Below are 24,306 nucleotides of genomic sequence, written 5' to 3'. Positions count from 1 at the left end.
TCTCTTTCTTTCTCTACATTTCTTTCTATCAAAGTCTTTCATCTTTTCCTCTTATCATTTAAGATTTTAATTTTTCATTTGCCGACTTCACTAAGACCAAAAATCAAGTAATGACATAATATTGAATTCATGCTTCAGGGTCTACAACCTCATTCCATTTTAAAAAACTTTTCTCTTTCATCAAAAATATTTATTACAAAAATCTTATATGTATGTTGTGATAGAATTGTTTGTAGATGAATTTTATGGTAGGAATGAATGATTTTACTTTCAAATCATATACGATCAATGCATTCATGCATCCACATTCACTTAACATCACAAATGACCACAAGAACATCTCTAAAAGAATTTAAGCAAGATGTGATGGAGCTCTAACTAGGTAGCAACCAAATTAGAGCAAAATCTAAAACCTACTTAAAGTCTTAAGAGAACACCAAAATAATTTCCAAAAGTGATATTCAAAGGTTTCCAAATGATATTCTCCAATTCTAGTTTTTTCCAAAATGTTTCACATTTTCAAGTAATTTTTCAACAATCTTTTTGAAAGTTTGAAACATCAAACTTTCAACATTTTCCTACACCGCATATAAAATGGAAAAGATGTACAAGTCAAAATGAAATGCATCAAGGGTAAACATAACCCTTGCGTTGATTACCCCCGGTAAAGGCGCCGGGAACGGTTGATCTTCGTACCAACGAGTGAGTCACTTTCTTTTTCATCTTCATAACAAAACTCATTTTTCTGGAGCACTCCAAAACCAAATAACAAAAAATTTAGGATGCAAACATTTAGCTTGTCAAGAAACGTGAAAGAATTCGAGTTAGATCTTATAGAGCCCCTAAAAGGGATGGAATTTCACACTTATACAATTTGCACTCAACTCATACAACTATATGCTGCACACTCTCATACAAGACAGAACACTCAAGCATCAGATCATCAACTTCCACAATCTTGTTAGTCTAAAGAATGTGGTTACATTTAATATTGAAGAAGTATATGCTAAGACCATCAAAAGATCTTATCGTAACACTTTGATTCTCTGAAACTGAGAAAGTTATATATGGTAGAAAACATTGCAACTAAGTTAAAAACAATTTTCAGATCCCAACATTAAAGAGTTATAAATCATCAAATGCAATTAGTCGATATTGGAAAAGTACCAACTCCAAATCCCGAACTTGCAAGGGGTAAAATCTGCCAATTTCATCCCCTCTACATTCCTTTCATAAGGTGTTTTCATGTCCTCCAACTACCTTTTATTTCCCTCGAGGAAAACTACCAGGTATGTTTCATCTTCTCTTACTGCATTTGATCTCCACTCATATAACTATGGCTGTTTCATTTCTCCTTCATTGTTCTCCTCTTTCAACCATTTTTCATGTTTGTCTCCTTGACTTTGATAAGATTTTTCTGATCTATGCCTCAGGTAGAGTTTCTAGTAGTGTTGATCATTTCCTCCTTTTACAACTTTAAGAATACATTTTCTCCTAAATGAGATTTTAGATTTTCATCCAAAATGGACGTAACATCCTTTCTAAACTCATGACAAGATTTGTTCAGTAAGTTTTTTATAAATATCAAGCACTATGGATAATTGATATGTAGAGAATGAAGCCTTTTTATATTTTGAGGTGAGTTCCAAATTCAGCTTGCTCGACGATAGGTTTTGTCGACTTTTGTTTGTTCATATCAACAGCACGTGTTTCAAGTCCCATGAGATCTAAATATTAGTTGGTTTTTATATTGGATACAAAGAAAACGATCTGAAAACCATATTTGAGGTTATGCAATTGTTCTTCAATGTTCTACGTAGAAGTGCTGATTCAATTTTTTTTCCTGAATGGATAAAATAGCATGAAAATGTAAAATTCATTCATAGTAGTGAATTCATGGTGATATAAACCTTCTTTAAATTTCGTTAGATGTATGTGAGCATAGTGTGATAATCAGCTTGACTTTTATAATGTGACCTGAAGACCATGAAGCCTTCTTGAGTAGTACTTCAACTCAATTTTCATAAGTTAGTGAATGAAAATTATGCTTCATCTTTAATAACAATAGGTTGATAAAATGAGCAAATACTACTTACACATCTTGGAGTGATGTCAAACAGCATAACATAGGACTTGTTTTGCATGTTCCAAAAAAAATTATGCAACTTACTAAAGCAATTTTATTTTGCTTGACTTTTTTTGTATGTTACTTCATAATTTGGATAATGTTATTATTGTCCGTTTATTTGTTTCCTTCCCCAAGGCTTCCTTGTCAATAGTACCTCAATGACCAAATTTGGAAGTTGTCAGCATCTTCTTTTGTACATATATTCATCTCATTACGAGCATGTCTGCTCTTTTAACTCCTAAAGCAAACTGATTGGTAGAGCCATTTAGTCAACAACAATTAACTTGAAGCATGAAGCATGAAGCAGACTGATTAGCATTTGATTCTTTCAAGTGTGCATTTGTAAGTGCCCAATATTCTTTTGGCATGCCTAACTCTCTTGTTAAGATGAAAGGTCATTTGTTTGGTATTCTAGTTGCCTAATCAAAGATCTTTACTTGGCTTACTTTTATAGTTTTGATTTCATAAGTAGTATATTATCATCTTGTTAAATGTGTCACCTTGTTCAGTGGCGGAGCTAGAAATTTTTGGCTATGGGGCACTGTTATAAAAATTCTCATTTTTGAAGGGGCACAACATATATAGATAAGTAAATAATTATAATAAATCTATGTAAAAATAAATAAAAAATTTGTTGTTGGCATGGGCCAGCCTATATGTAGCTACTACTGACCGTGTTAAATTAAAAACATTGAATTACGTTTTTTCATGAATAATGATAAAGAGGTGCTGAATTAGTGGGTGAGCTATTACCATCTTCTCCATCAAAATGGACTTTTAGACTCCCTCCAAAAAAAAAAAAAAAATCATTTGCTTTGTGCTGGTTTATTTCTGGGTACTGATTGCCAAGATGGAGGTAGCCTTCGGTGGAGCCCTGTTGCAGAAAATGATGGTTGTGCAGGAAGACAGCGAGAAGTCTTATTAGGTAATGGTAGCATTGGGAAATAGGGTTAAGGAGACTCCAGTTTTTCAAGAGTGCCTATCAGAAAAGCCATGCTAATCGTGACAATTTGTAAATGTTTGGTTCATCTGACATGCATAGGTTTGCTCATGCTTCTGGATTAGGGGAAAGAAACCACATATGCAATCATTTCTAACCTCTAATACTGAATGATAACCACAAAAGCAATAAAGCATACTCTTAAAAATATACATATATATAAGTCAGGTTATGTTTGTTGAGCCACAAATGTTTAAAAATTCAAAAGACCTCATTCACCAGGACTGACCTAGCCGACGCATGGAAGAAGTACTACAATGGCTGCAACAGCCATCTCCCTGTCCCCTTTTGTTTGTAGTGCCTCCTCTGCCTTGAGCTCAGTCGGAGCACTCCCTCTGCTGCTTGCAAACCAAGAGTTTTCCAAGGATTTTTCTGGACGAACTTCTTCATCTCACTGCTGTTGCACCCAGTGGTGTAGCCACATGATGACTGGTGTAGGCAATTGCCCACACCAGTTTCTTAAAAGTTCTTTATTTTTAAATAGGAATCTTAAATGCTTATCCTTATATATATATAAGTGTCCCACCAGATTTCAGTATTTTTAAACAAGTGCCCCTCCAGCCAATTTTAATAGCTCCGCCACTGCGTTGTCTCTGTCACATCTACCTTCTCCAACGTTCGAGTCTCCGTAGTCCGTACCCATCCCCATTGCCCTTCTCATCCTCTCCGCAACTTCTCCACTTTGCACAGCTCATTTGCATGCCCTATTGGGTTAAAAAAGAAATTCAAGAATAGAAGCTCCACTCTCCACACCTCATGCTCCAACAGCCATAAAAGTGAGTCGAGCTCCACTCCCTACACCTCGTTTGCATGCTCCAACGACAAAAAACTGAGTGAGTCGCTATTCCATGTTCACGGTGTGACCGGAAGCAATAATGGAACAAGAAATCTGTCACCGGAAACTTAAGATTTTGTGGCACTGACATGCAATAAACAAGATTAGGTATAAGAACCACTGTATTGTGAACCGGAGGAACAGGAGGAGTTGTTTGTGTTACCGTTTAAAGCCGAAACCCCTACCCTTCTCTACAAGGACACACCTTGCTCTGCTCCTAAAATAAAGATAAAAAATTAAGGTGAAAAGAGATAAAAAAGGATTATTGTTTTAAGAGATATCTTGGTGAGCAGTGGAGTACTTTCAATTTGTCGTTGATTTGCTCCATGTACATAGATTGTAGAATATAACTTATCCAATATAAAAGGCAAAGAAGAATATTTGGTTTAATGGCACAAACGTGGAAACGTAACATAAAAAAAAGTGCAAAATTGCTCATTTATTAAATTTAAGAAAACTATACAAAACAGTGAAAAAACTAAACGGTTATCAGCTTAGAAGGGAATAACAAAATTCAACAGTTGAATGAAAATGTGGCAGCCTTCAAACCAAAGTCGCACCTTCCAATAGTTTTGCACTCTGGAAATCAGGATTTTTAGCAAAAGTGCTCATTTTATGTTGAAGAGGACAAATTTCTAGGCAGAACTTTAAGATAATCGCGAGATTCATATCCTACTCACTTATTTCATACGACTCTCCAAATGTAATTATGTCTAACCAAATTTGATTATACTTAATAACACTTAGTCACAACCAAATGTGGTACCTACATTCACTATCAGATTCAAATCCAATTCGTAAGTTGATAAACAATTTGAGTCGTATCCAGTTCATGTTTGATGATGTCTAGACATAGATACGATTAGAAACATGGATTTGCTTACTTTTCATTCATTAGATCCATACTGAGATATGCATTTCAGTTTGAGAGCAAATGATTTGGCCGAGATCACAAGGAAAGTATCGATTTGTGTTAATATATTAACGTCTTATCAGTTTGCATCGGTTGTTGCACTGCTTATCAGCTCATCTAGATGAGATACTAGTGCATGAAAAACTTTTGGTGTCAACCAACTGATACATCGTTCAGATCAGTCGATTCGACCTCTTCCCAGCAAAATAAATAAGAAAAGTTTCAAATGGCTGCCAAATTTATGGCTGAGTTGATCACTTGGTTTGTCACAATGATTTGCATAGGGTGAACTAAATATAGACAAAAGTGGGTCAAATATGGGCGGGGCCAAGTTAGCAGTGGTGGGGCTAGGATTTTTTGACTGAGGGGCACTTGAGTCACTAGCCCAAGTCTCGTGTGAGCGCTAGATATAATTTTTGAGTTATTACATAGTAATTTTATTTCTTCCAATGAAAATTTTTAATGAGCTGGTGCAGGCAGTGGCCCCCACCAGCCTCCATGTATCTACTACTATAGGGGCGGAGCTGAGATTTTTTTTAGGGGTGGGCCAAACGGTTCGACAAACTTATCAGAGTAGGGCCAAACTAAACCGGAATCCAAAAAATACATACACAACTAAAAATTTTCAATTTTTTTAATATGATTTTTCTTTTTCCAATTAGCTGGGGTGGGGCCACGGCCTAAGCGGCCCCCCTTCCCTCCGCCCCGACTACTACTATCCTAGTAAACAATACCAACAAGATATTGATGTAGAGTAGGACCAGATCCGTTACGTACTTAGCTTTGGTTCCACAACTCAACTCAGGGCTCACCTCTGAGCTCCAGTGCAGTGCAGGTTATGAGACCCCGACAATTGAAACCACTACAAGTATAGAACACAGTCGAAAAGGAGCAGCTCTGGGTAGGCCCTTCGAGGCACACGAAGAGGCAACACAGCGTGCTTATAGTCATTCATCAGCTTGATCTATTTTGGCTTGTAATTTTGGATTGTATCTTGTTTTTTATCCATCTTGTATTTGGATTCGGATTTGTATATGCATTTGGATCCAATCGGATCCAGGTTGTAATACGCTAAGCAATATAATGACTTTTTCAATCAAGATCTCACAATTAGTTGAATCTTTGGCCAATTAATCGCAAGGTAATAACTGAAACGCCCGATAAATAATTCAAGTCGAAGCATGCAGTGGCGGTTACCAAAGCTGTAGTAGGCATTATCCACACAACACACACACATATATACACACACACACTGTATGGCAGAGCCAGCATAGCTGTAGTTGACATTATCCACACAACACACACACACCAGCCCACATCAGCTCATCAAATTTATTTTATTTACGTATTGATATTCATTCTTTTTATTGTTTTCATAGATGAGTGCCCCCTTAAAGTTTGAAACTTAAAATAAGAGTGCCTTTATCCAGAAATTGCTGGTTAACACGTTAAAATACGAGTATGTGCACACACACACGTAGTGGATAACGCCTAGGGACTGACAACTTATCCAATTGTGATGGGCCCCTTATAATATTTTAACTCCTGTAAACTGCTTGCCTTTATCGGTGCAACCTTGTTGCTTCATTCTTGATAAGCTGGTGAGTCGACGTTGTTCAAGTAAAGCATGGCACCGGAAACGAGGGAGAGGCAGACTCTTTAGTTGGTCCTAATTCATGGCCAACTAATCTGTCAAAATTGCCGGAAAGATATCTTCCTTCGAATCTGCCATGCACAGAATTTCCACAGACCACAGTTTTAAGCGTATCGGCCCGTTATGAGGATGAGGAGGAATCCCATTCCAACGTCATCCCCCACTGGAGCCATTTCAATCGATAAGGATGGTATAAATATATATATATCTATATATATATATATATCATCATCAACTTGGTGATGATCTGCCATGGCACCTCCAAGTCACCGATATCCTTACTCTCACGCTTTCAGCAGATGACAAATGTACAACGGACATCAACTATCCTTTATGTCTTCTCATGCATGAGAAACATGAGGAGCTGTTGTTTCCGTGATGAAACGAAAACATCGTTACCCTCACGCTTTCAGCAAACGACAAATGTACAAGGGACATCAACCATCCTTTATGTCTTCTCATGCATGGGAAACATGAGGTGCTTTGGTTTCCTTGATACAACGAAAACATATTTGAGTTGGCCTATAATTAAAGCATTTAAGTTGAGCTAATCGAATAAGTGGATATTTCAGATATTGACACAGCCATCAGCTATCTGCCAAAATTTCAAAAAGTTGCAGCTAACGATATGATCAGAAGCAGATATAAGTTAATTTTGTGTATTATCAGAAACATGGCACAGGTTTTTTAGAACTGATCCTTCTTTTCATCCGATAGTACGTGTTGCTTCCAGTTAAAACTTCAGCTGTAGGATTAAGTCAGACTTTTGCTGAAGTAATTTTCTGACATATGTTGAATCCACCACGAAGTTTTCTGACAAAAACAAAAAGCTTTAAATCTTCTGAAAATTTCCCTCGATTGATTAAGATTTATAAGTAACCATGTGATTTGAACAAGAGATAGGGCCAACTTGGTCTTAATTTTTCTCCTTGGTGACAAAGAATGCCCAGTTCCTGGGTGGGTATCAATTATTCTTTTTGCAGGCTTTATTCTCTCTCTCTCTCGCTCTCTCTGGTGTTTTCGCCTTGAAACGTGCTGATCACAACGCTGACTCATGGTGGTGGTTGCCCATTATTCGCAGAAGAAACTTATCTCTTTAATCTCTGAGCCTTCCTTCTGTTATCCATCAATCTTTTTTCACTGCCTCTGGTGTTTCCTTTTCTGCGTGCTGCCTAGGACCCATCCCTTCCAGTATAAAAGCAGGTTGAGCCTCCAGGCACAGACATGTTCATTCGTCTCCACTGGCTTAATAATTTGCCTTGAGGGTTTCAGCTTGAATATGGGTTCTCTAATGGCAGGTTGGAGTTCACCATCTGTGCACCCTAATAAAGGTGAGTGGAGTTTGTTGAATGATCTGTGCACTTAATTGCTGCTCATAATCATCAGGATGCATGATGCTCCTCGGAAAGGATTTTGATGATAAAATGCTGTTTTTCTGTCTGCCCACATTCTTTCTCATCATGTCCGTCACCTTTTTCTTACAACCACCCAGATGGGCTCAGATTTGGGTCCTTATTCTTCCAATTATAATGTTTTCTTTCTTTTGGGTTTACATACATAACCAATTATTAGTTTTCCTTTGATGTCCCAAAAGCACTTTTCAACAATGCAAATCTTAATGTATAATTCTCTGCATATTGGGGAGAGAGAGAGAGAGAGTGTGACTAATCTCTCAGCGATAGACGTAGCTTCCTTGAGTGATTGTATGCGAAGTTCCTTGAGGCTAGAGTTGGCTATCATGAGGAAAGAAAGAACCCCAAATCACATGAAAATCTGAATTGACTACGGTCCGCTTTCCCACTCAGATAATAATTAATTAATATATCTGATTACTATTTATTATAATCAGACCGTTTCATTTGTTTAATTAAGAGCAAGATTTGGAGGTCGATTCTTAGGAATTCGAGAATGAACCATCAAAATAAACTTTATGTAATTGAAACAAGGCACAAGTATGAGCTTCCTAACCGACCTTGGGACACGAAGACGGGATCCCATAATCTCTCTTTTCCCGTCCTCATCATTTTTTAGCCCAGTCATTCCCATCATTTCTTGAGAATTTGAAAGTACCAAAATGACAAAAAAAAAAAGGGTTGGTATTACTGGTTGTGATCTAGTATTATATATATATATATTATCATCTATGAGTTTTAGGGTGCTCTAAAGGACCTTCTAATCCCTTTCTCCCGTCTTACTTGTGGCAGTTCGGCTTGAAAGAAACAGGTCTAACATCAAGGAAGAAATAGAGAATTTCTGGAAGACGCAAAGAGAAGCAGAGGAAGCCAAAAGCAAAGAGGTAAGAGTAAATGTATGTTCCATGACATCTTAATGTCTAGTTCCTTAGAATCAATGTACTAATATGTTTCATGTGTTCTGCAGGAAAATTGTTTCCGCAAAACAGAAATACAGCAGGTTAATAATGATCAAATTACTTGGGAGGAGAGTATTGCAAGCAGTAGCAGTGCTTGGTAAGTCCTAAGACAAATAACTTCTCCCCCTCTTTTTTAAGAATTTCGGGCACTTCATGACATTAGCAGTTGAGTTACACAGTTACAAAGTACTAACAGAAGTATTCTGGTGATCCCCACAATCTGAGTCCGAGCTGTTAGAATAGGTTTGGTGTTCGGCAGCGGATTTTTGAAAATTTATTTTTTATGTATTTTATACAAGCTCACCATTTAGCAAAATTTCAATAACATGTACAAAATCTCAAAATATAAAATATTTCCTAAGAATGAGATTTGTGTGGCTACAAAACAGGTGGACAAGAAGCAGCTGGGCATACCTGAATGAACCTCCAAAAGAAGACATCAAAGGCAGATCATACCAATATGAGGCTCATCTTTATGTTGCAAAAGTGGCAACTAAGGAGCCTTTATGTGCCATTTGAGCCTCATGAAGCTAGCTTGTTAGTGCTTGTGAATATGTACAGAATCAAGTGTGATTAGGAGAGTGATTTTGCTTCTTGTACATGTAAAATATGAAGTTATACCAGAGTTGTATAGAAGTAGGAAGTATCAGAGTTGTATATAAGTAGGAAAACTGACTGTTTGTTGTCTAACCTGTTTTTGTTTTTGAGTTTCTCATCTTGATAAACGGCACCCGAGTCAAGAGACTTTGTCACTCTCCTGGCAGTGTAATACTCCAAGGCTAGTATCCCTGCGCCCCTAGGGCCTATATCTGCTTGGGCTTGTGGAAGGAAATAGAGAACAGCGGGTTCGAACTGGTGATGTGAGGGGTACCTCCCCAGCAGCCGGCCCAGCTGCTCTAAGCCCTTCGTGGCTTTGTTGTCCAGCTTTTCATGAGATAATAAAATTGTTCATATCAGTATGTTGCATTAAAAATCTCCATGATTTGTCAGTACCTTATAGGCCTTCTGATTAGTTTCTCGGATCATTGCACGCCCAGAGACTTCTGTGCCTCTATCTTGCGTTTTGATTATTCTGATCGATCCTTCTTATATGCATGGGAAAAATATCAACTGTGCGTGAAAATTAATTGATTAAGTACAAGAGAAAGAAAAGAAAAAGAAGAACTGAGAACAGTAGATGGGCATTATAAACAAGAGCAAAAGAATCGCCTCATCAAGAGCAAAAGAATTGGCTCGCCAATTGGATTGCAGAACAGATTTTTACTACTCTATAGTTGACAAGAGGCTGCCATTGCATAAATATTATTATATATGATAAGGCATATTATATATATGAAAGTGATGAAGATAGAGGCTTCTTTATTTCATCTTTCTGTTGTAGTTGTAAGAAATACACTGCTTGTTCACTTCTAATAAAGCAAGAAGAATGCAGAAACAAAACTGTGACTCTATATCATTCACGTCCTCCAGACAAGGCTGAGTTTAGGTTCTTTGGTGACGGCATTCCTGCAACCACATTCTCCTCGAACTCACACTCATTCGTTCCCCTCTTGATTTTGAAGAATCCATTCTGAAAATTGATGCAACCAATCGACTTGATGAGTTGAAATGAGGAAAAAAATAGTGCAGAAAAATGATATTCAATATGCATTCGAGAAAGCGTTGCATAACATACATCTCCCCATCCTGAGTTCCATGAGTTTGCAGCAAGCTGCAATTCAATCAAATTCCAGCAACCATTAGAAAGACAAGGATCAAACAAGAACAAAATTCGGTAGAATTTGTTGGTAGGAGCTTACCCAGTAATCTTCCCCTTCTTCTGTGGTTCCCCATCCGATTAACTTCACCGCATGGTGGCCGATGAGCTTACCAGAAACGTGTTTGTAAACACCGGACTCATAGAGAGGGAAGTCCTGCAACACGCAATATCGGAGATCTCATTGAACATATGCTTCTATTGAAGTGGAGTAACTAGAACTTATGAAGCTTAAGATTACAAATGTACATTATGCATAAATCATTCAACTTTGGGTTGTTTTCGTGTCTCCACCACATATGATTGGGCAAATTGTAGCAGTAACAGAGAAGAAGAAAGATTGCAAGTCTTTCCTTTTACCTGATAAATAGCGAATCCCGCCTCCACCGGACCATTTGTATAGATCTCTGCCATAATGCTTTGTGGGTCTGATTGGATGTTGAAAGCACTCACACCAAAGTGCTTTTGATCACTCCAAACTTGATTCTCCGATTTGCACTTTTGAACACACTGTGGAGTTTGCCATACTTCTGTACAGCCAGGATGACGGCATCCAACTGGATCGAAGTATGGATCACACTGGAGAACAAAAGATTCCACTCTGTTTACAACTTTATATAGCAGTAAGCTGTTCTTGACGTTGATGAAGGCAGCAAAGAAACAGATTGGGGATACGAACTCTCAATCACAAAATGAAGAAAGAATTACAAGAGAACACCCAACCTTTGGGGCAGTTACAGATAGACCCTCAACCTTTAAATTACCACAAATAAGCCCTTAAACAAAAAGCCCAATTTCAAAAAGAAATATTAAATATATGTTCGATTTACAAAGTTAAAAAGCCCCACTTAATAAAGTTGGAGCGAACAATATTTTGCAAATTGCCACAAGAAAAGAAGAAGAACACGTCCAACACAGACAACAACAGCGAAATTGATCAAAATCCAATCCATTTCTCAGTTTTCTTTTGTTAAAATTTGGCTTACAAAATAAATCAAAACGGACAGAAAATTTTGAGACCTGTGCTTTGAAATTACTGCTGCATGCGACAAATTAAACTTTCAGCTGAATTTCTGATATTTTCGGACGTCCAGGTCTGGTTTTTGGAAATCTTTTGAGGCAAAAAAAAAAAAGCAAAAAAGAATGTGTTCCAAAACAATCACATGCAAAGTCGAGCCAAAATCCACATTAGGTCTGGGCATTGGGCTAGGCATGATAAGAGTTAGGCTCTAAGTCGGGCTGGGCTACAGCTTGAAACTCGAGCTTCGGCTCCGCCCAGTTCAAATAAAAATATTTTTTTAAATATAAAATAATACATAAATATACTTTTAAATATAAAATAAAAAAATGCATATTGAACCCATCGAACCAACCCGGGCCGGACCGAACCCGTTGTAGGGTGAGCCCAACGTGCATTTTTTAGAGTCCGAACCCAAGCTTGAATGGACCGGTTTACTGGGTACCCACCGGGTACCCGACGTGATGCCTCCCTTTAACCCGAACATCGGTTAGATTTCTAAATTAATCTTATATTTTAATATATTTTTTATGCAAAACGGCTGTTTGTGAGTTTGCTGAAAAAGTTAAGGGCTTATTTGTGGTAGTTGAAAGGCTGAGGACCTACTTGTTATTTGCTCAAACGTTAGGCCGTCCTTTGTAAAGTTTTCCAAAATGAAAGATTAAAGGAAGTTGGTCATTAATCTATAAAACAATTGCTTGCAGAAGGCAAAAGTATTCAATTTGTCATCAAAGTTCTAATCGTCGAAACCATCTTCAATGTTATACCTCTTCTGTGACAACACCATTTTGGACAAAGTATTGCCAAGCATTGATTAGCCAACCTCCTTTACAGCCATCTCCACACGAAGACCCACAGCAAGAAAGAATATCGTTAACTGACAGTGAAATGGTCTGCAGGAAAAGGCAACTGCAGTTATGAAATCGAACAAGAAAATAACAAGAGAATCTTCCTCATCATCTCTAGACATATCCTTCGCGCCATTCTCTAATTTTTTTTGTGACTATTCACAAGTCGTTTACATACTTTGGAATGCCACAAATTCACTAACTACACTCAAAGATGGGATGACAGAAGATGCTCATGGCAGCAGCACGGGCACTTTATTAGTTATCAATGATTTCCTTGTTCAAGAACAGTAAGTAAACTACAAGCAGAATCATACCACATCAAGCTGAATACAGAAGCGGTCTGTGAGACATTCGACTGCACCGAATGCCCAACACGAACCACAATGACCCTATTTGAAACGCAGATTTCAGAACATAAGTGATGCATAGGTAGCAAACAAGAACAGAGTAGTATTGGAGAACATGGCTACCTGGTCTGCATTACCAACACCCAGAAAAAGTCGTTGCGGTAGATCCAAGAAAGAAGAAAGGTTAGCATCCAATCCCAAATTTGACCTAAAAATTCTTTCCAAGAAACCAAAATGAAATTTGCCCAAATTGATTTACCAAGAATTCGTCCGATTGAGCTACACTGCGGCCATGCTGTTCGTGCATCGAATTGCGCCGGCAAATTTGAGTTTGCAACATGAGATCCAACAGGAAAGGAAAGTGATGCATCTTTGGGTATTTTTTTCATTCCCAACATGTATTTGAATTGGCCAATCTGAACAAGGAAGATAACTAATCACATTAATCTCAAATCATTCAGTTAAATAGGACAAACATTCTATTAGTGAGAAGAAAAGAACTGAAATCTTACAGTGTAATTCGAGAAGCGGGAAGGCAAAGCAGCCTTCCACCCTGCTTTCGGATTTGAGTTTATCAATTCTACCATTGATTCCTACCGTGGAGTCGAGTAAATGAAGACATGTAACAGAGCTGGTAATTAAACCAATGAAATGAATCTCAAAAGACCGTGAACTTAGTCTACCTGAAGAAGCATGGCATCGTCGCCAATTGACGGTATTTGCTTCGCCGCTAGCACCTGTAACAGTAGCGGATCCATTTTAGAGGGGCTGGAACTTCTAATGTAAACAAATCATTGACAAATAAACAAACATTTTTTTTTACGTTATATTATCTTGTATAAATAGTATCTATCAATATCATATTTTTCTAAAATTATTGGTTAAATTTTATTACATTTATTTTAGTAGTCTTATTTCTTAAAGTCAGCAGTCTGATAGAAATACTTATTCATATATATTTTCAAAAATTTCTTGGAAAAAATAAATTGCCATAGCTTAATTAACTTTTGTTTTTTTTTTTATTTTAAACAAAAAATAATATATTGTAATACAATAAATCATAAAAATAACTGTTTGTTCCTAATGGACTTAAAAAAAACATGCAAACTAAATATAAGTTTTTTTGAAAGTTTTAAAAGAATATTTTTATACTTTAACACTTCAAAGCACCTCAAGTGCTTACGTGACGAACTCTACAAACATTAAGCTCAATAAAAATTAAAAAAAAAAATTAACTTTTAAAGTTAATTCTAAGTTTAAAAGTAGTTCTAGAACTCAAAGCTGCGGCCCTTTTCGTAAAAATAAAATGGCAATATATCTGTACATATGTCCTGCCACGTCTCACAATGGGAAGAAAGAAAAATGATAAAATAAACTTAAGGAACCGAAACAAGAGAGAGAGAGAGAGAGGGAACTCGGAACCTAGCTATGGATGATCAAACAAAATCCATTTATTTGAACCTCATTAAGCAAAATGGGCTTGACTCTCAATTCAACCTGGATTGGTCTATGGTTTAGGTGACAAAATCCAAATCCAAGATTAGAAAACAATTTCACTTGAGTAATGCAAAGTTGATATTCAATACTAACAATTTCACTTGAGTAATGCAAAGTTGATATTCAATACTTCATGTGACAGTCAGCACTAATGACATACAATTGTCATGTTTCTTTTTTCTAATGACATACAATGACAACCTTTTCTTTCCATTATCATGGTCAAGATCAGCACTTTTCAGTATGAAAAGATAGGATTCATGACAATGAGATGCCATTAGTGCATCAACCAATGCCGTTAGTGTTTCATTGAAGAGAAAGACAATTGCAACAACCATCAAACCTTGATCCCTTCTTTTAGAAAGCACTCACTTTTCAATGTCATGAGCAAAGCGAAGCATTAGGGATTTGCTCGTTTGTCGGTTTCAAAAGCTCAAAATATAATCAAGAGCACTCTTCCTATTAGCAGCGGCCATTTTTCATGCCAGTCAACACCAACCCTTGAAAATTTTTATTAGGAAGGAGCTAGACATGGGTCCAGTCAAATATAGTGCCCACACCAAACTCATGTTCAAGGTAAGTGTCCCTTTGATACAATTTTCTGGCTTCGCTGCTACTGCTCATTGCGGATTCCGGTCAAGACCAATCTAGTAACCGGTGGATCTGGCCGGAGCCCGAAACTTTAACATGCATAGCAATGAGTAAAGCAAATAAAACCGGATCTGCATGCAAGAGCCAGTTCCCGATCCACTGAGCCTGATTCTGCAGTGCCCACAGCGAAGCAGTTTACCTGATCTCTGATTGTGACCAAAAACACGAAACCAAACAGGACCGACGACCTGCCCATCCCCGCCGTTCTTCCTTTCTCTCTCTAATAAACTTTCCTCTCTCTCGACGGCGAGACTGGGAGCAGAGCGAGAGAGGTAGAGTGAGAAGGACATCTGGTTCAGTGGAGTGATTTAAATAACGACGAAGTTCGCGGTTTCGTGAGATAGAGATCACGAACTTCTTCGCAAAATCCGCGTGGGCTTTGAACGGCATGCGCCCCTCCGTCGACGTCGTTCCCGTTTGGGCCGTTGCGGCCCGTTGAGCTTATGTTCTCGATCTCGCAGTTATCTACAGTCAACAGAAGCTCAGCTCGCCTTCTTCTTCTTCTTTCTTTCTTATCAGAACCTGCCAGAATCCGTCGGCGGCGCGTTCGAAATTGCCACGTCTTGGTTTCTCATATATTTCCAGATCATTTTAAGATTTTTCTTTTTAATTAATTTGTTAATTTACAATTGTTTTTAAAAAAATTATTTATTTTATATAAAAATTTTCAAAAATTAATATTTCAGCTCCTAATTCTACCTGCTTATAAAAAATTTATGGGTTTACCCCATAACTAAGGAGATAACTGGTAAATGAATGATGAATTGCCCGGCCCTTCTATTTATTTCGAGTTTGCCGTCCGTAAGTGTTAGTGTAGAATAATCTTGGCTGCATATATATTCATCTGGAGGTGCTCTCCTTATCAGACGCCGTCGGAACTCAACCGCTTCAAGTTTGCCTCTTACCAGAGGGGAAAGGGATTCAATAGTGGCGCTGTTCCTTAACCAAAAGGAGGAAGAAGGGCGATATGCAGGCGCCTGCAAATTTGTCCTTATACTGGTGTCGACAATCCTTAAGATCTTAAGGTAATATTGGTAAGATTAGATTTTAAAAAAAAAACTTTAAATATCATATCATCTAAAGGGCTATGGGTTTGGTTTCTACCAATCATTATTATTATTATTATTATTATTATATACACACACACATAGGTCAGGAATAAAATTAAACCATTTAATTTGTTGCCTAAAACTTATTTTAAATAGAATGTAAACATCCTAGTATATTTATAAAAACTATGTTGATATAAAACATGCTTTCAATCAAGTTGTTTTTATGAAAAATATTGATTTTTCTATTATCAAAATGTTGCTGTGAGAGACATTCATTTTTGCTTAGTATAAAAACACTATTAAAACCCAAGACATGGTCAGTTTAATATATATTTTGCATCAACTTATTTGTAAGATCATATTGGGAAGGTTAGATTTCAAAAAAAAAAAACACTTTAAATATCATATTTAAAAAATCTATTTTTTGTCTCTAGCATATATATACATATATGTGTGTAATTGATTTCGCCGTCCCCATGCCAACACGAATTCCAGCATCAATACGACCTAGGTTAGCCAAGTGACTCCTGGGTATGGTACCGTTAATTTTCTCCCATTTTCGCACCAATCAAGCGTACATTGCCCTTTTCAGCTTTTGCGACTGAACTGAATTACTGGTACCGATCTTTTGAAACTATCGTTTATCTTTATATTTATAATGAACATTTGTGAAAGCTTATGCGTATCGAGAAGACAAAAATGGGTTACTTATGAAGTCTGCCGACTTCTTGGGGCTGTTGGGCAATTCACAAATTTCACACCTACCTCATTGTTTCTGGTCTTTTAGGTGATGAGTCTGTTCAGTGAGTAGTGACGATTAGAGGAAAACATCCGGCTGCTGAATGCAGGCAGACGACAAATTTTGATGAGACCGTCGTTAAAAGCACTTTGAAACGGAAACACTAGCAACAGTTTTTTATATAACAATGGTTTATGGTGTTTTAGCGACAATTTATGGTTAATTTTAGTGGCCGATTTAAATATTTATCCATCCATCAACATTCCGATGAGACCGTCGTTAAAAGCACTTTGAAACGGAAACATTAGCAACAGTTGTTTATATAACAATGGTTTATGATGTTTTAGCGACAATTTATGGTTAGTTTTAGTGGCCGATTTAAATATTTATCCATCCATGAACATTCCGCAGCCGCCTCGATTCAATTTTCCAAGATAATTCCATATTACTTATTATACGTATTCCGGTAGAGATATTGATCTAGCCAATCACAGTTGCCCAAGGTAAGTAAGTGAACTTAATACCAATTAATGTGCAGCTGTCTGTTGGCGAAGAAACAAAAATATTGTGGTCATCTTGACGATGCCCATATGGCTTGGTAAGGACTTGGTCTTTTTAGCATCACAGAACATCAACACGATGTTTTATGAATCTACTTTAATCTTTGAGATAAATTTATGAAACACTGTATTCCTTTTGTCAAACGGCCTCCTCAAGCCATATACAAATCCAACTCATTACAGCTCAGGATTTGACAAAAAATTACTTCGAAATTCCACCATTATGGCCAGACAGGGCACCCTATTCGGTCAAACTGAATCGGATGCTGCTGACCGCACTCATTTTTCTTTTCTTTTCTTTTTTTTTTCTCTTATTCTATCTTTCTCTCTTCTCTCTCTCTTCCCCCCTTTTATTTAATAAAACTTTGAATTTCATATGAAATTAAGGTAACTTTGACAAAAAAAAATTGAAAGTATAGACAAATAAAATTACTTATGTAGCAGACTATATATATATATATATATATATATATGCTCTCGTGTACCGTGCACGCATGTGACATAAATAATTAGTTGCTGCTTTATATTGGATAAATATGTCATATTTGATAAGGCGTCCAAAGTGAGGGAATTGTGGTTCGTGTATATATTTATCTATGAGACGGAGATAGCGGCATCTTTATTTGGTCTTTCACCTGTAACTGTAAGAAATACACTGCTTGTTCTCTTCTAATAAAGAACACTAAAACTCCAGACACCAAACTGTGACACTACATCATCAATGTCCTCCAAACAAGCTTCCACTTAGGTTCTTAGTTGACGGCGTTCCTGCAACCACATTCTCCTCAAACCCACACTCGTTTGTTCCCCTCTTGATTTTGAAGAAACCATTCTGAAAATTAAGGACCAATCAACTTGATGAGTTGAAAACTTGAAATGAGGAACAAAGAGGACAGCAAAATGATGTTCAAAATGAATTTGAGAAAGAGTTGTATAACTTACATCTCCCCATTCTGAATTCCATGAGTTTGCAACAAGCTGTGATTTAACCAAATTTGAGCAGTCATTAGAAACAATAAGGATCAGAAAAGAACAAAATTCAGCAGAATTATTTGCAGAAGCTTACCCAATAGTCTTCCCCTTGTTCTGTAGTTCCCCATCCGATTAACTTCACTGCATGTTGGCCGACGGATTGACCAGAGATGTGTTTGTAAACACCAGATTTATAGTAAGCGAAGTCCTACAACAGTGTTACAGATCGCATTGAACAAATTCTGTTATTGAAGTAAAGTATGTCGAACTTATTAAGCTGAAAACCAGAAATCTATATATATGCGTAAAACAATTCAACTTTCAATTGTACACGTCTCTTCACAGTGAGATCAGGAAGTTCAATCTGTTTGTTATGGGAAATAAAAGTTGGTTGTTAACATTTTAGCAGTAACGATTGTAGGTCTTCCTTTTACCTCATAAACGACCATTGCAGCCTCCACCGGGCCATTTCTGTAGATCTCTGTCATAATGCTCTTTGGGTCTGATTGGATTCTGTAAGCACTCACACCAAAGTGCTTCAGACTACTCCAGACCTGATTCTCCGCTCTGCACTTCTGCACACATTGTGGAGTTGGCCATATGGGAGTACAGCCAGGGTGATGGCATCCAGCAGCATCAAAGTATGGATCACACTGCAGAACAAAAGATTCCACTTTGTTTATGGAGCAGTTAGATGTTCTAGATGTTGATTATGGCAGCAAGAAAGCAGATTGGGCACCATCAGCTGTCAAATCTCAAGTTTTTACAAAATCAAAGAGCTTGGATTTGATTCAAATATCAAGAATCAGGCATGTCTTGTCTAGGAAAAGCCTAGCCAGCCCTTATAGAACAAAGCAAGTAGGGTAGGCTTTTAAACAATTGCCTGCAGCAGGCGAAGTGTTTGATAATATGTGATCAAAATTCAAATCGTCCAAGCATCTTTTAATCTTATACCTCTTCCGTGACAACACCATTTTGGACAAAGTATTGCCATGCATTGATTGGCCAGCCTCCCTCACAGCCATCTCCACACATAGACCCGCAGCAGGAAACAAGATCGTTGACTGAAAGTGAGGTGTTCTGCAGGAGAAGGGAATTACAGTTGGGAGATTGAACAAGAAAATAAGAAGAGATCTTCTTCATGAGTCATTAACTCTAAAGATTTCATCTGCGCCGTTCTTTAAAATTTTGGGACTATTCACAAGTAATTGTCATTCTTTCAAATGTGATGCGTGAGCGGAACAGAAGAGGAGAACTCTTCCCCACTGCATCAAAATGTCACAAATTCACTAACTGAAGCATGATATTCTGCTCAAGATGGGATGACAGAAGATGTTTAAGGAGTTAAACTCCCGACAGCACCAGCAGTTTATCATTACATCAAGCAATGGTTTCCTTGTTCAAGAACAGAGTGCTGCAAGTAGATAAAAACCAGAATCATACCACACCGAGCTGAACGCAGAAGCGGTCTGTGAGACACTCTACTGCACCGAATGCCCAACATGAACCACAATGACCCTGTTGAAACGCAGATTGCATAAGAGCACGAGTGATGGATAGATTACAAATTAGCACAGATAAAAGCAGAATGAAAGAGGAGATTTTGGCTACCTGATCTTTATTGGCAACACCCAAAAAAATCAGTTCCAGCAAATGCAACAGAGGAGAAAGGTCAGCATTCAATCTCAAATTAACCAAAAAGTCTCTCCAAAAAAACAAAAACGCAATTACCAAACTGATTTACCAAGAATTCGAGTGATTGAGCTACAATGCGGCCAGGCAGTTCGTGCATCAAATTGCTTCGGCAAATTTGCGTTTTTTACGTGAGTTCTAACAGGAACAGAAAGTAATGCACCCTTGGGTGTTTCTTTCACTCCCAAGATGTGTTTGAATTGACCAATCTGAACAGGAAACATAATGTATCACATTAATCTCAAATCACTCAGTTTAGTAGGACAAAAAAATTCATTGGTGAGAAGAAAGAAACTGAAATCTTACAGTGTAGTTCGAGAAGCGGGGATGTAAAGCAGCCTTCCACCCTGCTTTTGGGTTTGAGTTTATGAATTTTACCATGGATTCCTGCCATATAATCGAGTAAACGATGACATGTAAAAGGTCAGGTAATCAATCCAATAAACTGAATCCCCAAATGCCGTCAATTTAATCTACCTGAAGAAGCATGGCATCGTCTCGAATTGACGGTATTGGCTTCACAGCAAGCACCTGAATCAGCGGTAGAAAAAATAACTTCAGAGGAGCACAAACTTCTAATGGAACTCAGTCGTTGACAAATGAACAGATACTTTTTATCTTATATTGTCTTGTACAAGTAGTATTTGTCCATATCATATTTAAAAGTTCAAATATATTTTGAAAATTTATTACATTTATTTTAGTGGCCTTATATACTCTAACATGAATGTTTATTAACATAAAAAAGTTCTTAAAAAAAAAATATTCAAAGGTCATAGGGTTTATTTTTGTTAAAATTCTGTAAGAAAAAAATCTTCAAAACATTTTTAAATTTAAATGAAAAGCAGCAATTTTGCACTTCTAAAAACGTAGCTGCTTCTTTCTAATCTCTATAGTCAACAACATTTCACAAATATAAAACAATGCAAAGCACCTCAAATGCAAGCTTCTGTATGGCTAAAAATATTGAGCTCAAAAAGAAAATTATTAAGAACAAGTAATTTTGAAAGTGAATTCTGAATATAAACCAGTAGTAAACTCAATGAAATTCAACCAGTGCATGTATTTCTTTGGGCATAAACTCTCTGCCTAACCCAGAAATGATATTTGAATCTGGGCCAGAAACCAAATCCAATTAGCTTCGGGCCTATCAACTTGGACAGGGTAGAACCAGGATCTGTTTAATTGAACCCGATTAAGCAAAACGGTTCTGAATCTTAATCAGACCCACAGTTCAGGTGATAAAATCTGAATCTGAATCCAGATCTGAAAAAGGATCAGACCTGACCATGTGCAAAATCGTATTTTATGCTAGTCGGGTCTGGATTTGTTTCTGGTAATTCAAACCCGAATGCAAGTTTAATCTGAATCCGGTTACGGAAGATCCGACCAAGACGAATCTAGTACTCGAGCCCAAATTTTTTACATGCCCAACCAACAATCGTTAAAAGAAAATAGACCGGATTTGGATGCAACACTCAGTAACTGATCCACTGAGCCCGATTCAGCAGTGCCCACAGTGAAGCAGTTTACCTGATCTCCGGTTGCGATCAAAATCACGAGACCAAACAGGACCAGGGACCTCTCCATCTCCCTCTCTATAGTAAACCTTCCTCTCTCTACGGCGAAAATTGCGGGGAACGGAAGAAAGAGGGAGTGAGAGGGAGAGGGGTGGCTCGGAGGGACACCGGTTTCTGGGCCGGGATTTAAATAATAGGGAAGTTCGCGGTTTCGTGACATAGAGATCACGAACTTTTTCCATAAATCCGCGTGGGGTCCTAACGGCTTGCGGCCCTCGGTTGACGTCGTTCCCGTTTGGGCGGTTCGTCCTTTACCGGAAAATGGGCGACCGGTTGAGCTTATGTTATCAGCTTCGTACTTATACTCAACAGAAGCAAGTTGTCGGCCCATGTGGATGCACTCGCCGGCTCCTCCCTTTCTTCTTCTTACTTTGTAAGTCGATCGGAGGTGACATCTTCAATGGGCCGTCAATTCAAGAATTCTCATGGTTGTTATTCCTTTACATACTCCAAATAATGATAGTGTGTTGTTTTAGGTTTTAGGTAAAGGATACATAGGCAACGGTAGAATCAGAATTTTTTCATGAACAATCGAATTAAAGTTTCTAAATTTTAAAAAATCATTTTTTAAAATTTTTATATAAAATAAATAAAATTTTTTAAAATTTGCATGAAATTTTTTTAAAAAAAAAAATTGAAGTGGGGTCAGGGCCCATGTATCGCAAAGTAACTTTAAACCCTAAAGACGAAGAGGAGGCATGGCTTCCACAAGGTGAAATTTGAAACGTTAACATTACCATGAAACAGAAACTCATGGTAAAAGGTCGAAACTCAGAGGGTCCAACTTTTTTGCAGGGCAAAATTATCTTATTTCATTTAATTTACAATGATACTTTTTTTATGTGTGTGATTTGAAAAAGAAAAGCCATACAAAAGGAGTTTTGCTTGATGCACAGTAAAATTCTTGTGCAACGTTAATTAAGGTGCAGTATTTATTGTTTGTCAAACGCAATACGGAAGATGGTTTTTTTTTTACACTTTCTCAGGGATTTGTTACTCTTTGGCTGTTCCCTATTTTGGTTTTATTCTTCTTCTTCTTACTCTTGAGGTGGAATTACGATATAAGAAACTAAAGTTGCACACATTTATTGCAGTTCGTTAGCCTGACCAGATTGTGATTAGATAGCAATGACATTTGAGAAAGAAGGTTCCTCACGTTCAATAAACAAATGTGCAGGTAGGTATAACCACAATCACATGCACCATGACACTTCGTCTAAGTCTGGGATACAAGTATAGTTTCAGGCAGGGGCGAAGCCAAGGGGAGGCCTGCCTTAGCCCCATTTCAAACAAATTTAAAAAAAAAAAAAATTACATGTAAATTTTAGAAAAAATTATTTGTCTTATATAAAAATTTTGAAAAATGATACTTTGACTCATTTCAAAATTTAGAAACTTTAATTTGACCCTCATGAAAAATGTCTATTCAAGCCCCTGGTTTCGGAATGGAGCTGCGCATATGGGTACGAAAACTTTTCTTTAGAAAATAAGGGTATGACATGATATACATGTGTATATGCAAAATGTCACAAAAGAACTAAAGTCAAAGCAACTTTTAAATAAACAAGTGATATAAATTAAAACATTACATGTTAATGAACAATAACTCTCGAAAGCAGAATGAAAGCTAAGTTAGAAACAAGCTAAATCAAGTGAGATGGCACCCAATAATGGTGAACAATTTAAGGTTCTAAAAATTTCTACCATTCATAAGCAACAACCGCTATGGAACATAACTTATTGGGAGTGGTTCCATTAGTCATGATACTAGTCGCAACCACAATGATTCCTTTAATGTTGATTTTGGCAAGTCAAACAAGATTTTCCTTTAATATATTGTTTGAAGATTTACTTATATTCTATCTAATAAGAAGTTTTAAATTTTTCGATTATGCTCTCTTATTTTGTTGTTAGTTAAAATTATTTTCCTCCTTCCAAAGAGGTCCCAACCACTAAAATATGCATTTTGAGTATGAGAATCAATTGTGTGTAGGCACTGTTTCTAAACATGAAGGCACTGTTTCTAAACATGAAGCAACAAGGGTATTGAGGGAGTGTATTGGACATGCAGATGCACTAAGCAATCCCTCGCAAGTAGACCTAGGCATCGGGCCCCGCCCGATAAGAGTCAAGTATGGGTCTGCCCGATGCTCGAAACCTGAACCCGGGCCAGGCTCGGCCGGGCCCGATTAACATAAAAAATAATTTTTATAATATAAACTTTTTAAATATAAAATATATTTTTAATAATAAAATATTAAATAAAAAATAAAAATAATCAGGCCGAGCCAATACCAGACCGGTTCGATCGGGCCTGAGCCTGGTCCAGATCGGTTCGGTACCCGTTGGGTACCCAGGCCCATTGCCCAGACTTACTTGTAAGTGCTAGAACACTTTTAAATTTATTATCAATAGACTTTGTGATCATAATAAACCAAATTAAACAAAGAAATGTACTCACCAAGAATTTGATAGTGTCAAAAATAATATTAATGCTACCCATGCTTTCATATTATAAACAGTGTAGCATGGTTTGGTTCATCCTTAAAGTGCCAATGAGATAGTGATTACTTGAGTATTGAAACGCCAGCAGAGAATTCATATGTTAGTCCAAAATGGCAAGATCTAGTTGACATGATATTTCAACAATATATATGTTATAGTGACATGCCATTTTGGCTATTCTCTTG

At 37.3% G+C, this 24,306-nt stretch overlaps 3 protein-coding genes across 3 annotated transcripts; 1 reads left to right on the top strand and 2 right to left on the bottom strand.

Annotated features, from left to right (window-relative positions):
• Positions 1-7,509: 7,509 nt before the first annotated feature.
• LOC116254946 (uncharacterized) lies at positions 7,510-9,796 on the top strand. Its single transcript, XM_031630617.1, has 4 exons — positions 7,510-7,861; positions 8,735-8,826; positions 8,910-8,998; positions 9,291-9,796. The coding sequence occupies exons 1-4, from the start codon at positions 7,585-7,587 to the stop codon at positions 9,418-9,420; spliced, it is 588 nt and encodes a 195-aa protein (XP_031486477.1). The 5' UTR covers positions 7,510-7,584; the 3' UTR covers positions 9,421-9,796.
• A 444-nt stretch (positions 9,797-10,240) lies between these two features.
• Positions 10,241-13,636, bottom strand: LOC116254693 (cathepsin B-like protease 3). Its single transcript, XM_031630234.2, has 10 exons — positions 13,557-13,636; positions 13,386-13,466; positions 13,133-13,289; positions 12,997-13,001; positions 12,841-12,915; positions 12,443-12,568; positions 11,018-11,236; positions 10,701-10,814; positions 10,577-10,612; positions 10,241-10,471 (listed from the first exon to the last, which is right to left on the bottom strand). The coding sequence occupies exons 1-10, from the start codon at positions 13,629-13,631 to the stop codon at positions 10,355-10,357; spliced, it is 1,005 nt and encodes a 334-aa protein (XP_031486094.1). The 5' UTR covers positions 13,632-13,636; the 3' UTR covers positions 10,241-10,354.
• Positions 13,637-17,951: 4,315 nt separating this feature from the next.
• Positions 17,952-21,706, bottom strand: LOC116254750 (cathepsin B-like protease 3). Its single transcript, XM_031630311.1, has 11 exons — positions 21,570-21,706; positions 20,514-20,567; positions 20,343-20,423; positions 20,089-20,245; positions 19,956-19,960; positions 19,788-19,862; positions 19,299-19,424; positions 18,779-18,997; positions 18,439-18,552; positions 18,315-18,350; positions 17,952-18,204 (listed from the first exon to the last, which is right to left on the bottom strand). Exons 1-11 carry the CDS (start codon positions 21,624-21,626, stop codon positions 18,091-18,093), a joined length of 1,038 nt encoding a protein of 345 aa, XP_031486171.1. The 5' UTR covers positions 21,627-21,706; the 3' UTR covers positions 17,952-18,090.
• Between the last annotated feature and the right edge of the window lie 2,600 nt (positions 21,707-24,306).

Source organism: Nymphaea colorata, chromosome 5 (genome assembly GCF_008831285.2).
Source record: "Nymphaea colorata isolate Beijing-Zhang1983 chromosome 5, ASM883128v2, whole genome shotgun sequence".
NCBI lineage: Eukaryota > Viridiplantae > Streptophyta > Magnoliopsida > Nymphaeales > Nymphaeaceae > Nymphaea > Nymphaea colorata.
The sequence above is the reverse complement of the archived record's forward strand: the minus strand, read 5'-3'. Positions and strand labels throughout refer to the sequence as shown.